This window comes from Carica papaya, chromosome 8 (assembly GCF_054855325.1).
Source record: "Carica papaya isolate Zhongbai chromosome 8, ASM5485532v1, whole genome shotgun sequence".
In the NCBI taxonomy this organism is placed as follows: domain Eukaryota; kingdom Viridiplantae; phylum Streptophyta; class Magnoliopsida; order Brassicales; family Caricaceae; genus Carica; species Carica papaya.
In genome coordinates this window covers 25,966,653-25,980,593 of record NC_142316.1, presented here as the reverse complement: position 1 = coordinate 25,980,593, position 13,941 = coordinate 25,966,653, and the positions used below count along the sequence as shown (strand labels likewise).

At 32.7% G+C, this 13,941-nt stretch overlaps 1 protein-coding gene across 1 annotated transcript; it reads right to left on the bottom strand.

Moving 5' to 3' along the window:
* Positions 1-209: 209 nt before the first annotated feature.
* LOC110825382 (P-loop containing nucleoside triphosphate hydrolases superfamily protein) lies at positions 210-4,465 on the bottom strand. The gene is made up of 8 exons (XM_022055828.2): positions 4,163-4,465; positions 3,887-3,991; positions 3,672-3,749; positions 2,268-2,409; positions 2,046-2,116; positions 1,570-1,666; positions 1,083-1,297; positions 210-609 (listed from the first exon to the last, which is right to left on the bottom strand). Exons 1-8 carry the CDS (start codon positions 4,328-4,330, stop codon positions 358-360), a joined length of 1,128 nt encoding a protein of 375 aa, XP_021911520.1. The 5' UTR covers positions 4,331-4,465; the 3' UTR covers positions 210-357.
* Positions 4,466-13,941: the final 9,476 nt, after the last annotated feature.

Below are 13,941 nucleotides of genomic sequence, written 5' to 3'. Positions count from 1 at the left end.
AAAATTTCCAAAGACATAATATTCAGTTTGAAACCAAACAAACTAAATTATTTTGATTTAGTTTTGTTCTGTTTTTGCAGTAAAATGATTTGAGTTAAATTTAATTTTTTTTCAAAAACAAAGTATGATGATTTTCAGAATAAAATCTATCCAAGCCCAGTCCATTTATACCCCTACTCAGAAATGCCTAATTCATATATATTACAATATAAAAATAATAATAGTAATAACATTAATAATTAATTTAAAAGATTCTAATAATATCATAATAATAATATGAGATCTCTCAGTTTTCCATCTGAAAGGATATATTTACATGAGAGAATATGAAATTAAGAAAACAGAAAACTGAAAAGACTATCCCTGTGAGTTAGTACCAGGGACATCATCAAGAACGAAAGGACCAAGCTTACCCGTTCTAAACAATGTAAGGAACTTCTTTGATACCATTAATCGAGCTTCCGATGCCTTCTGAGGTATCTTTAGTGCCTTCTGCAAAACCTCAAATTGCAGCTCTATCAGGCATGCCAAGTCATTCTCATCTTCAACATTGCCACTGAATTCTGACAGGCTTATGTATAGCGCTCGTTGAACTTGTGAAACAAGATCCTGCAAGTGAAGAAACAAGCCAGTTAGGATATACCTTAGAAAAGATATGCAAGAACAGATCCCACAAGTCTCTACCAACAACTAATGCAAATCGGATTCGTCCAAGAGAATTGAGCTAGATAAACTTCTCTAGGAAGCCTTTTGGTACAAAATGCACAATGTTTACAATGATTAAAAATACACTAAAGACGCTAAGCAGAGAAATCTTTTGTCACTGGAGACATTCTCAAACTAAGCAGGCCCACGATTCAAGCTCTTAACCATATTAAGAACCTTGAAGTACACTGAAATAGTTTTTTTTTTCAGATAATACACCGAAATAGTTAATAACTCGGAGAGGGAAAACCAAATATGAGTGACACAAGATTAAGAATATCACGACTCCTTGTCTTTTCGTTTAGATGATAAAGCATCTGGACTACAATCACTAAGGGTTGCAAGTACCACCATATCATATCAGAGAGATTTTTTACCTCAATGTATAGCATGTCAGACAGATTAGGCGGATTTCTCTTTTTAGGTCGCAGATCCTTTAGATTATACTCATGTTTGTCCTCAGAATCACGACAAGCCTGTTCTACCCTGTCATTTAAGTGCTTCCAGTGAAGGGGAGTGCCTCGAATATTCAAAACTGCTAGTAAGTACTGAGCAATACGCTCCTCACCAACCACAGAATCTTTCACAGAGCCTACATATTCGTATGAATACATGAAATCTTTCAGAAAAAGAAGTATTGATGTTATAATTGAGACCTGATAAGATATCAGTTCTTAGTTTCCTTTTAACCAATTATTCAGCATTTATAAATCAAGCTCAGTTACATTATTGAAGTGATCAGCTATTTCTAACAATCTATTCCTAACCAACAGAAACGATGCTCATATGATCATTATAAAATGTTCAAGATTAGTAAGAAGATTAATGAACGAAAAGAAAAATCAATTTAAGAAAGGTTTGAACCTGCAAGAGCAAGCTTCAATCCAGTCTCCGCATCTGGGATACTTGGAACCAACACACCAGGACTGTCTAGAACATATATGCTAGGTTGATGGGCAATCTGAAAATTAAGATGGCATGAAGAACATTACAACAGGGTTTCTCATTTATTGTTATTCATGATATGAAGCATATTACATACTGAAGCCAAAAGTATGAACACAAAGATTAAAAATAGAACTAAGGAAATATATTGGAGAAAAAATGGTAATATTTTTTATAAATAAAAATTGAAACAAGGAAGACCCTGAATCATTAGGAATTTGTCTTTGGAGTGACAGGCTGGGAAGCAACGTTAAAAAAGTTCATCATTAGATAAACAAAATACACCCACATACCTGGCCCACAAAAATTGAATAGACATACAGTATAGACAAACATGTAAAAAGAGATGGGAAGAGGAAGACAAATCTTAACAGTTTAGAAGAAAAGTACTTAACCTTAAATCCAGAAATATCTTTTGTTACACCAGGCAATGGACCCACTGTAGCCTTTTTCATCTTCTCCTGCACTACGTGTAACAGCGAACTGTCAATGCTAGAAGTGCAGGACTTCAGATTAACCACATGATGAGTGGTAACACGATTAACCGATCAGGCAAAGAAAATAATTATTGAAGAATCTTTATCTTATACAACCAATACAACAGATTAACACATTACCAGGAAGGCGGGATAATGCTGTTTGATGTATTGAATTGATTAAAGCTGATTTCCCAACATTAGGGACGCCAACCACCATAACAAGAAGAGTAGGCTCTCTTGTTATCACTTCCTTAAGTTTGAACTCCACAAGGTCAAGAAGCTACAAGAAACACAAGAAATCAAGGTGAACGAATATCAACAGAGTCGAAGCACTAGATAAATTTAGTAGTATGTATGAAACAAATAGAGAATAAATTCAACTATACTCAAAAGAAACTAAAATTTTGATATCCCCCAATAGCATGCCCATATCTAACATATGCAAAGCCACAGAATCGAGAACATTATTCAGTTTCTTCTTGATGAAATGAGAGATAAAAATGTTCCAAAATTCTTTATTCTTCAAGAAAACATATGCATGACTTATCAAATACGAAAGAAAACACTGGAAAAACGGTAATTCATGGCTAATATTTATCTAGTCAAAGTAACTAAGAACTCCAAATTGAAGTAATATAATAATATTATTGAACCATCAGAACTATTTCGATATCTTGTCTTTTGTTCCTATCCATGGAATTTTTTTGAATCCATATGTTTTTTTGAAATATCAGACTATAAATGTTATTCACAAAGATACCAACAGGGTACCGCTCATGTACAAAGTATAAATTACAATTCTATTATGTAGTCCATGACCAACCTAAAATCATCCCAATCTTTAATGTCACGACCTAACAAAATAAAACCAAAAGTATAGATCCACCTATCTTTATTTTTTTTAATATTAGTCTCTATGCTCTCAAAAACTCTTGCGTTTCTTTCCTTCCACACAACTCAAAAAATAGTTAGTGAATAAAGAACAAATGTTTTTTCTTCTTATAATATAATGTATATGACGTTTTCCATTTCTTTTCTGTGAACCATTCTTTCATAACGTTTTTCTTTCTTGAAATTAAGGTAAATTCAGAACCTTGATCTTGTCTTATTGAATCATCAACTAAAACTGCTCACAAATGAAAAACTTAATAAGAATTGATTGATTGAAGTACTAAGGCTAATGAAGGCACTGTAGACTTGCAAAAATGAAACAACATTTACTAATACAAACAGAAGATGAAAAACACTAAGACTCCATTTGATACTTCCCATTCCACTCTTGACTAATTTCTAATTTTAATTTTCATATTCCCGTTCATATATTTAATTATCAAGACGAATATGTTTTAGTTTTGAACTCCTAACCTGCACTTTAAATTCCCTGGGTGAGATTTCAATTGCTAATTTGAGCTTAAGATGCCGGAATTCAGACTATAATTAAGAATTAATAATCTTTTTAGATAATTAATTGAAAACGAAACATAAGTTGAACCAAACAGGGGTCTCAAATTGCCAAGAAAAAGCAGCAGTACATGAACTTACCTTCCTTACAGAACTCCTGCTATGCGCGTTTATGGAAATGCAATCCTGTTTGCAAGAGTCATAATAACGAACCCATTTCTGCAGCAATGAAACGATCAAATAGAAACTCTGATACTGACTTCCATAGAGAAAAATAACACAACAAAACGAAGCAAATAATGTTGAAAGCAGCTTGATAAGGATAGCAAAAAGCCAAAAAGCAATGGCGTCCGTACATTGAGGATGTTAGGGTTAGCCAAATCTTTCTTGTTGAGAGCAATTACACGCCTTTTGGCAGAGAGCTGAGGCTGCAGGTCTTCATTTGCAGACGACAGAGGGATCTAAAACCAACAAATAGTCGCAAATAAGTATCTATACATAACATATACATATATATATATATGCAAATATACTTAGTCACAAGCAAGTATCTGGACACAAATACGTATATATATATATATATATGTATATATATAAATTTATAAAGGTAGGAAAGCATAGATGGTAGATACACGAGCGTCTCGGACTTCGATCACTAGGTCAGAGAGCTTGAGGCGCTCGCGAATGGCGCGGGTGGCGGAAGCCATGTGGCCGGGAAACCAGTTGATTGCTCCGCCTTCCTTCGTAAATCCCATTTCTCCGATTCCTTTCTTCACCAGCCTCTTCAGTCCCACTTCCATTATAATTCTTGAATTCCCTTCTCACTCCTCCGTTTCGGCGAAGTCTGCGTGAGCAGAAATGGCGAAGGGGAAAGAAGAAAGGGTTTAGGGGTTTTGTTTTGTTGGTAGTCCAGTTTAAACTCTATAATTACCTTTATAGTTCGTATATTATATGTTCTATATACTCTTTTATCATTTGCCTTAAAAAGAATGGCCCTCTAAATTTGTAATATCAATTTCAGTCGGTTCAATTAAAAAATAAATAAATAAAACTAGTTTAACCAACGAAAATTTTAATTTAATTTGTTAATATAGACAAATATAATAAAACTGGGAGTATCTCCGGGCGCCCAGGCCAGAGCCACCGCTATTAGTAGAAACAGTAAAATATACCATATGTTATAGTTATATATAAACATTCATTATTTTTTTCAAAATAAATTATTAGGTTTTTGTCTGATTGGATTTGCACAGTTTTCATTTTGTACGTTTATATATTTTTTATTTAAATTATATAATTCAGTAAATAATAAAAATATTTTTTAAAAATAATTTAGTAAATAATAAAAAAAAAATTTGAAAATAGTTACAAAAATTATTTTCGTTATTTTCTTTAAATCTATCTTGCTTGTGTTTTGTTTATGGATTGATTCATAATTAAATCAAACCGAACTATTTTGACGGAGGCTGAAATTGAGTGAGATGAATTTAATTTTCTTAATATAATTTATATACTTAGTATTTTAATTTTTAACGTTAAACTGTAAATTTAAAATTTTAATAAATAAATTATTAAAGTGAGCATTATTCGGTCTAACTCGCTTCCGATTAGATAATGTTTACCAAAAATTTTTTAGTGATTCCATAAATATATAACTTTTATATATAAAAATTATTATTTATTTTTAGTCAAACCCTATATCTTGATTATACTAATATATTATCTGTATGAAAATTGAATTTGAACCAACGTTAACAAAATAAATTACAAGGCTAAATTCAATAATATACGAATGGGATGAATAATTAATTGCACGCACGTCTTCAAATCTCTATGATGCAAAGTACTGATCATTTATTTCCTATTAATGTACTTTTTGTCACTGACCAAAATATGATTATCAAAATAAAAATCAGACATATTTATATTAATATATAGATACGTAGATGTATGCAAGCATGTTGGGATATTCTCATGATCCTACCCACCTATATGTTTTTGTATGTACATGAGTATTTTATATATCTTTTATGCTTCCGATCAATAATACAGAAGCACTCTATTAATTATACAAATAATATTATTTTATGCTAAAATAAATACTCTTATAATATCTTCTAAAGCAGATATTCATGAGTACAGGTTGGCCCATCACTTTTCTTCATTTTATATAGATACTTACATAAATACATACACACTTCTCCTCCATAGTCAATAGTATGCATGAACTTGATTAATTTTCTTTGAGACTCGTTAATTTTAAAATAAATTATACACGTACTATTATTTATAGCATTTAGATTATATACTATTTTAAACAATAAGTATTAACGCATCATATTTAATATGTTAATGTCATTGGATACTCGGTTGGACTCCATGGGTTGTGCCCCCTAACCCAGTTTACTGAAGAAATTAAAACGTGGCATTCCATTAAACTCACGTGGAGAAAATGCAACTATGCAGTCGTGATGTAAGTGTGTCTAATTTAATTGAGGTATAAATGCCTTGTTTTCCTCTAGGTTGATTGTTCCAAAATAATAACTTGAAACCTTAATAGGGTTTTTATCATGGCAACTATTTGGTTTTACATTTGTGCAAGGGATGCAAGGTATTTTCTTCTTTTCTTCCTTGTAGACTTTGTAGATCTTGATAAGTTAACAAGATTAGACAGTAAAATACCAATTTATTACATGGTATCAGAGCTTAGTTAGGAATATAAAGTAAAAATTTGGACCAAACCACCGTGAACTGAAACCCACCTAGTCAACTAGCAAGAATCTAGATTCCTCAAACCCTAGTAATCTGTATTATATTGAAAAGGTACTAAACTTGAGTAACATTTTAATTCTTTAATTACTCGAGGGAAATAACTATTACACATTGGCTAGATCCATGAGACGAACACTAAGAATCCAAAACAAACTAGAGTTTATATATAGAACCCTAACTAGACCGAGAAATCCGGCTGATCCATCCAAAGAATAATGGTTATATGGAATGATATCGTAATCACATAGATACAAAATGCGTTGTCACTTGAGATTGACACCAACACATTTTATACAGACAAAGCCACCACTTGTGGCTTGATCTTAAGCAAAGATACTCTCAGAAAATGCACCAAGAGTATTTGAGGTTAAACAGTCCATTGTCAGCCTCATGCAAAATTAAGAAATAATCCTATTTGAAACTGAAGAAGTTGATTGATGACTGATCAATTATGAACCTAAGCTAAACTATTCATATGGAAGTTTAGAACTGTTGTTGAATACCAAGATAGTGACTATGCAATGAAGTTTCTAATTGGTCTAGATGACTCCTATAAAGGAATGATAACTCATATATAAATGATGAGACCTCTTCCTAATATGAATGAAGTATTTTCTATCATAAAATAGAAGGAGAAAAAGAGAGTTCTATGCAGATTTCATAACTAATAGAGACATGACCTTAAATATAAGAGAGAAGAGCAAGATAAGTAAGAACTCAAACTCAAACAAAAATAATTGTTAATGTATATATTACAAGATAAGTGGTCACTCACTGGAAATATACTACAAAACAAACCAAAATAAGGTTATATCCTCTAGTTGCAATATAAACAGGGCACATGGGTTAAACATGTTATAGAGCGAAGGGAGAATTGAAGGGGTAAAAACCATAAGGAAAAAAATCCACACAGTCAATTGTTAACCAGGTGTCCTCTAATGAATCATTTAGGTAGTAAAATGAAGATGAATACCATCTTTTGACAAAAAAAAAATAATACAATCAATTGATTTCATTCATTCAGTAGAATAAGGACACAGTCAACATGGTAAAATGCACTTTTAAATCCTCATAGGAGCCAACTTAATTCTCTTGTATATGTGCATATTTTAATGATAGTTCATCGAATGTATATGAAAGCTTGGACTATAGATATAGAAACATCATATCACATTGTCCATGCACCACACTTATACACTAAGATCATTTTAAATATTACTTCTAAAGTGGTTTTACCAAATAGAGAAATGGTAGATGTGTCTCATGTAGGAGCAATTAGTTAAGTGATATGTCCATACTTAACAATATATTGTGTGTTCCTTCATTTAATTTTAATTTGATATATGTAAGGAGATTGGCACAAGATTATGTTGCTCAATTTTTTTTCACAAAAACATTGCATCATTTAGGACCTTATAACCTAAAAAACACTTAGTGATGTGAGCAAGGAAAGAGAAAATATTTTTTTTCTTAAAGGGAGAATTAGCCAAAGAGTGAATTTTCTTCCTAAACTACGTAGAAAATTAAGAGAAAGAAGAAAACAAATCCCATGCGTTAATAGGAGATTGAATCTCATGGATTTTGGGAGATTATAGGAGCAAATAATTATTTCCCAAACTGATCATAATCTTCCTTAATTCTTTTTTCAATCATCTTCATAATTAATTAAGATCTTCTCTAATTGAAAAGGGAGATCATATCTATCATATTTTAAAAAGTAATCATTTTAATTGTTGCAAGTTTCCTATTCTATTTTATTTTTATTTTTCTATGTAATTTTGTCATTAATTTAAGAGATTATTTTTTTCTCTTATTATTCGCATGACCTACACTATAAATAGGTATATCCTTATTACCTTAGTTTTCACTATCCTATTGAGTGGGAGTCAAGTAGGGAAGGTTTATAGGGATAAGTTTCGACATGTTAATGTTATATGTGAGATTTAGATGCATGTTCTGATATCGGGTTTCACATCATTATATGTGGGATTTTTTTTATCACGTTAGTTGACTACAGGTTTCACATCAGTTAGTATCAGAACTTAGACTCAAGATAAATCTTACTCTCTTGCATCTTTTTTTATTCTTCTTATTAAAAAAAATATACATTGCACCATTTCTTACGTATAAAGAAAAACAAAAACAAGGAAAAATTCATATCTGTGTTGTCTTTCTTGCGCTTTAAGTTTCTTTTTTTTCTTGTAGTTTTATTTCATTACATCTTTAAGTAACTAATTTGCATCCTAGTTACTTAGTGTCATACATAAAACATACATTATCTTTATTTGCGTGTTTGAACTTATTACTTCTAGAATTGTTTCGCCACTGTCTTTCTTAGGAATTTTTGAAGTTCAGAAACAGACCTTGGTTACCTTGATTCGAGAAGAATTCAATTTTGACATTTAACTTGAACGAATGAGAGTGAATGAAGCACAAGAGTGTAACACGTGAGGTAGTATTATTTTTGTTACTAACCATTCTTTACAGATTTTCAATGACCTTATACAACATCCCATCCGATGATATTTTCTCAAAGAAAGCAGATTTAGTGAAATCGCGACATAAGAAGTGTTTAATTTGAGGATAAATCATTTGTGAAGCAAAAGGGGATGACATGAGCAAGAACGGGAAAAAAAATTCTTCTTAAAGGGAGAATCAGCCAATGAGTAAATTTCATTCCTAAACTGCATAGGAAATCAATAGAAAGAGGAAAACAAATCTCATGCCTTAATGAGAGATTTAATCTCATGGATTTTGGGAGATTATAAGAGCAATTAATCATTTTCCAAACTTATCATAATCTTTCTTAATTTTTTCCTCAGTCATCTCCATAATTAATTAAGATCATCTCTAATTAAAAATATAGATTATATTCATCTTATTTTAGAAAGCAATCTTTTTAATTTTGCAAGTTTTTTATTCTATTTTATATTTATTTTCTTATGTAATTTTGCTATTAATTTAAGAAATTATTTTTCCTTATTATTCGCATGGCCTACAATATAAATAGCTCATCAATTTCTAGTTGTAATAATGAAAAATTGAGATCAATAAAATTAAGCTTTTAGTTTTGGTTAGTTGTTGGCTAAGTTGTTCCTTAGGAGGTATCTTCAACTTTCTTATTGAGTAGGAAATTAATTTCTACTTATCAAGGTAACTTATGATATTTTCATCAATTTTTTTCTTGAATTAATTTGAACTTATCAAGGTTTTCCTTGTGACATTTTAATAAACTTAATTATCCCTATTACCTTTGTTTTTACTCCTCTGTTGAGTGCGGGTCAAGTAAGGAGAGTTTATTTAGGGATAAGTTTCTGCATGCTAATGTTATATGTGGGTTTTTGGATTGTATGTTTTGATCTCATATTCTGTATCATTATATGCTAAGTTTTTTATCACGTTAGTTGATCCTGGATTTCACATCACTTAAAGCAAAAGAAATTAAGAATGAGTTATGCCAACTCAGAGAATTTAATAATTGAAGAATTCAAGTAAGTAATTTTTTTGTAGTAGCAACAATTTCAGGCCCCAACAAGAAGGAAGAAGCTTTTGATAATTGACACTACATATTTGTGCATCTTTCACATTCCAAGTTAGTTGTTGATTTAAATGTATCAAAATCAGAAAAATGCGAGCTATGTTATGTTTTTCTTATAACTAAAATGTATAGAGTTCCCTTTTTTTGACAATAGTAGTAGAGTCAATGAATGTTTTAATTTGGTGTATTATGATATTTGGGGACCTTGTAGTGAAACTTCTTATGATGGTTATAAATATTTTGACAATTGTGGATGATTGCAGTAGATGCACATTGATATATTTAATGAAAACTAAGACCGAAACAAGCCTTTATTTACAGCATTTATGTGTAGTTGTTGAAACAAATTTTACAGGAAAATAAGAGTGATCAACAGTGATGATGGGAAAGAATTTGAGATGGGAAAATTTTATAATGATAAGGGAGTTGTGCATCACATAAATTGTATAGAGACCGCCCCTCCCCCCCCCCCCCCCCCCCCCCCCCCCCAAAAAAAAAGAAAGATTGGAGAGGAAATATCAGCAGATACTCAATACTTCAAGGCACTGAAATTTCAAAGTGAATTGAATATCAAGTATTGAAGTGATTTTGTACTTACTGCAACTTATCTAATAAATAGAATCCCTCAACCTATTATAGGTTCCAAAATACATTTTAAGGTATTATATGGAAAGAAACCTAGTTATGATTGCTTAACGGTATTTGGATGTTTGATATTTACATCTATTTTGACAGGAAATAGACATAACTTTAATGCTAAAGCCAGAAAATATATTTCTCTAAGCTACTTGTTTGAACTAATGGATACAAGTTGCTTGATGAAGAAACATGTAAGATTATTGTATGAAGAATGTAATTTTTCATGAGAGAATGTGCCCATGCAAGAACAAGGAATCAAGAGAACAAACATCTTCCTTGTTGTTGTTTGGGGATAATTTTGTAATGATCCCATAGACAACAACTTCGCCCATACAAGATATAATTAGAAATTCAATTAAAAAAGAAGAGGATTCATGGACAGAGATAGAACAAATGATCACAAATAAAGAGCAAAATCATGAAGAGCAAAAGGGAGGTCTAAACACTAGGGAAAAAAGTAATATCATTATTGGTAGCATATCAAGAGGGAAATCTACCAAAGTTAGAAGAACATTTAGATATTTAATAGATTATATATCTGAGTAGATACAAAGCCAAAATCAAGGTCCATAAAATACAAATGCAGAATGTCAAACAAATGCAGCAATAACTATATCAATAATAGTTGGATATGATAGGCTTAAGGAGGGACACAAAAGATATGTGCTCAATGTCACATCCCAAATAGAGCCAAAATCACATGAGAAAGCTAGCAAAGATGCAAACTAGAGAGAAGTAATGATGAATGAACTTCAAGCTCTAAAGAAAAATAAAACATGAAAGGTTATTAATGTACTAGTAGGGAAAAAGGCCATTTGTTACAAATGGGTTGACAAAGTGAAGTTCAAAGTAGATGGATCCATTAAAAGACATAAAATAAGACTAGTAGTCAAGGGTTTCACATAAGAGAATGTCTAGATTAGCATGAGATCTTCTCACCCGTGGTTAAGATTGAATATGTTCGAATATTTCTAGTGTTTGCTATAGTGAAGGGATGACATTTGCATCAGTTTGATTGTTAATAATGTGTTTCTATATGGAAGTCTGCATAACAAAATATACATGGAATTACCACCAGGACACTCCAAAAAAAGGAATGAAAAGTTTGCATGTTGTTGAAGAGCTTATACAGGCTCAAATAAACTTTGAGACAGTGATATGCTAAATTCTCATAGTTTGTCATCAAGTTTCAATAAATTCGGAGCAGATTATAGTTTTTTTATAAAGAGCAATGGTAAGAGTTTAATAACCCTACTTATTTATATTGATAATATTATTGTTGCTGATAATGATGAAAACATTATTAATAAACTGATAAGAAAATTAGACAGTGAGTTCAATATCAAAGATCTAAGATTTTAAAGTATATTCTCAATATTGAGGTGGGCAAGTCTAAAAGGAGAGAATATATATGCCAGGTGAAGCATGCATTATATTTGTTGAAAAATGTAGGTGTGTTTGATAGGAGAACTTCGCGTAAGTGGCATTAATGAGATAAAATTCAACATATTCAATCTAAGTCCTAAGTCAATTTAGAAAATATTCTAGGGACTTGCACTCAAATGCAACATATGAAGTGTTGATGTAACACCCTAAAATAAATTGTATGTAATTTAAAATTTATAAATATAATTTTTATAATTTATTTTTCATTTAATTTAGAGTAAAAATGAAGTAAAATTGATTGAGGATTAAATTAAAAATAATTTTGGGGAAAAAAGAGTGAAACTTTAGGTTCGGGGGTATTTTTGAAAGAAAAATCAGAAAACAGAGGGCAAAATACAATTTTCGGAAGTTTCACCACGTCAGATGCCCGGTCAACAGACCCAGTGAATCAGGACTCGTCGCGTGGTAGCAGACGCTGATGTAGTGCCACGCAGGCGATCCGCTTACCCGCGATCAAACGACCCAGATCCATTCTCACGTGCACGAACGGTCTAGATGCGTTCCCTCCCCAAACGCGATCGGACGGTCAGATTTGAACACTATCAGATGGTCCAGAGTGGATCACGATGGACGGCCCAAATTGGATCGCGATGAACGGTCCAGATTCACTCTCTATTTAATCGCGATCTGACGGTCTAGATCAAACGTGATGAACGACCCAGATTAAAAGCATATGGATATAAATAACCCCAATCCGCACCAAATCGTAACCCTAGCTGCCAGAACCCCTCGCCGAAGAAGAAGACCTGGCCGCCGGGAAGGAGCCGCCGCCACCAAAAGCCACACCGGAACTCTTTCCGACCGCCAAAAAAGATAAAAACTTTCCATTTTGCTTGAAATTCAATTTTAAGCTCACCCACGGCCAAATCAGAGCAAAACGACCAGTCAGTTGGCCAAAAAATGCCGACGAAGCCCCGTGGCACCGCCGCGAGAAATTTCACAAAACACCTCCAATGAGGCCCTTCCTGGTTCCCGTTTTGTGTAATTTTTCCACCGTTGTGATCCTCGTGTCCTTTTCTATAAGTTGACTGGAGCAAAACACTCAACCGCAATGTGAGCTGGAGGAGCCGCCACACCGGAGAGCCCTATCGCTGGTGAGTTTCAGTTTTTTGTATTTTTTTGGCTAATCAAGGCCCTTTAACGTATTTTTTAACAGGGATCGATGCAAAATCGGCCGAATTTGATCGAAAATGGCCGAAAACAGCCGATCCGAGGCAGACCACCACCGCCCGTTGCTGGAGCACGGCAGAGCCACCGTGCCAGAATTCTAAAATTGGCCAAGTGGGCCCCGGGACTGATATTGGATTTGTTTGGGATATTTGTAGGTACTATCATCGCGTTTTAATTTCAAAAAAAAAAAATCAGGAAACCCGGGAATCGCCCATAGGCGCAGTCGAACAGCTTAATTTTTCGGACACCAAATCAAGTAAGGATCTCTCATCCTATTCCTTATCATAGAATTGAAGTCTAAATAAATAATAATATGATATTTATGCAAATTAAATAAATGTGCATAATTAATTACGGATTGCTAATGGAGCCTGAACCAGAATTTGTTCACTGTTAATTTCTGATGATTTATTTTATAGTCTAAAAGCATGATGGTATCTGGTATAACAATTTTATGGTTTGAATGCATAAATTGTTGTCTTACGTGACTACTGTTTAATTGAAAATTTGAGATATGATTGCATTCCCTGATACATGTTTGTTTGCTTATGTGATCATAGTTGATTTAAAAAATAGAGACTAAAGAAAAACGGAAAAGTTGTGCAATCAAATAAACAAATGGAACGGCAGCCTTATTAGAATCCTAGGAGATGGTGGATAGATCGGGTATATAGGGAATCCTACCGTGAACGTTGTCTCATACCAGACGGGGTATGGAGACTTGATAATTTGGTGCTCATACCGGACGGGGTATGGAGACGGCCCGCTTCACTCTCATACCGGACGAGGTATTGAGGTTTGATAATTTGGCGCTCATACCGGACAGGGTATTGAGGTTTGATAATT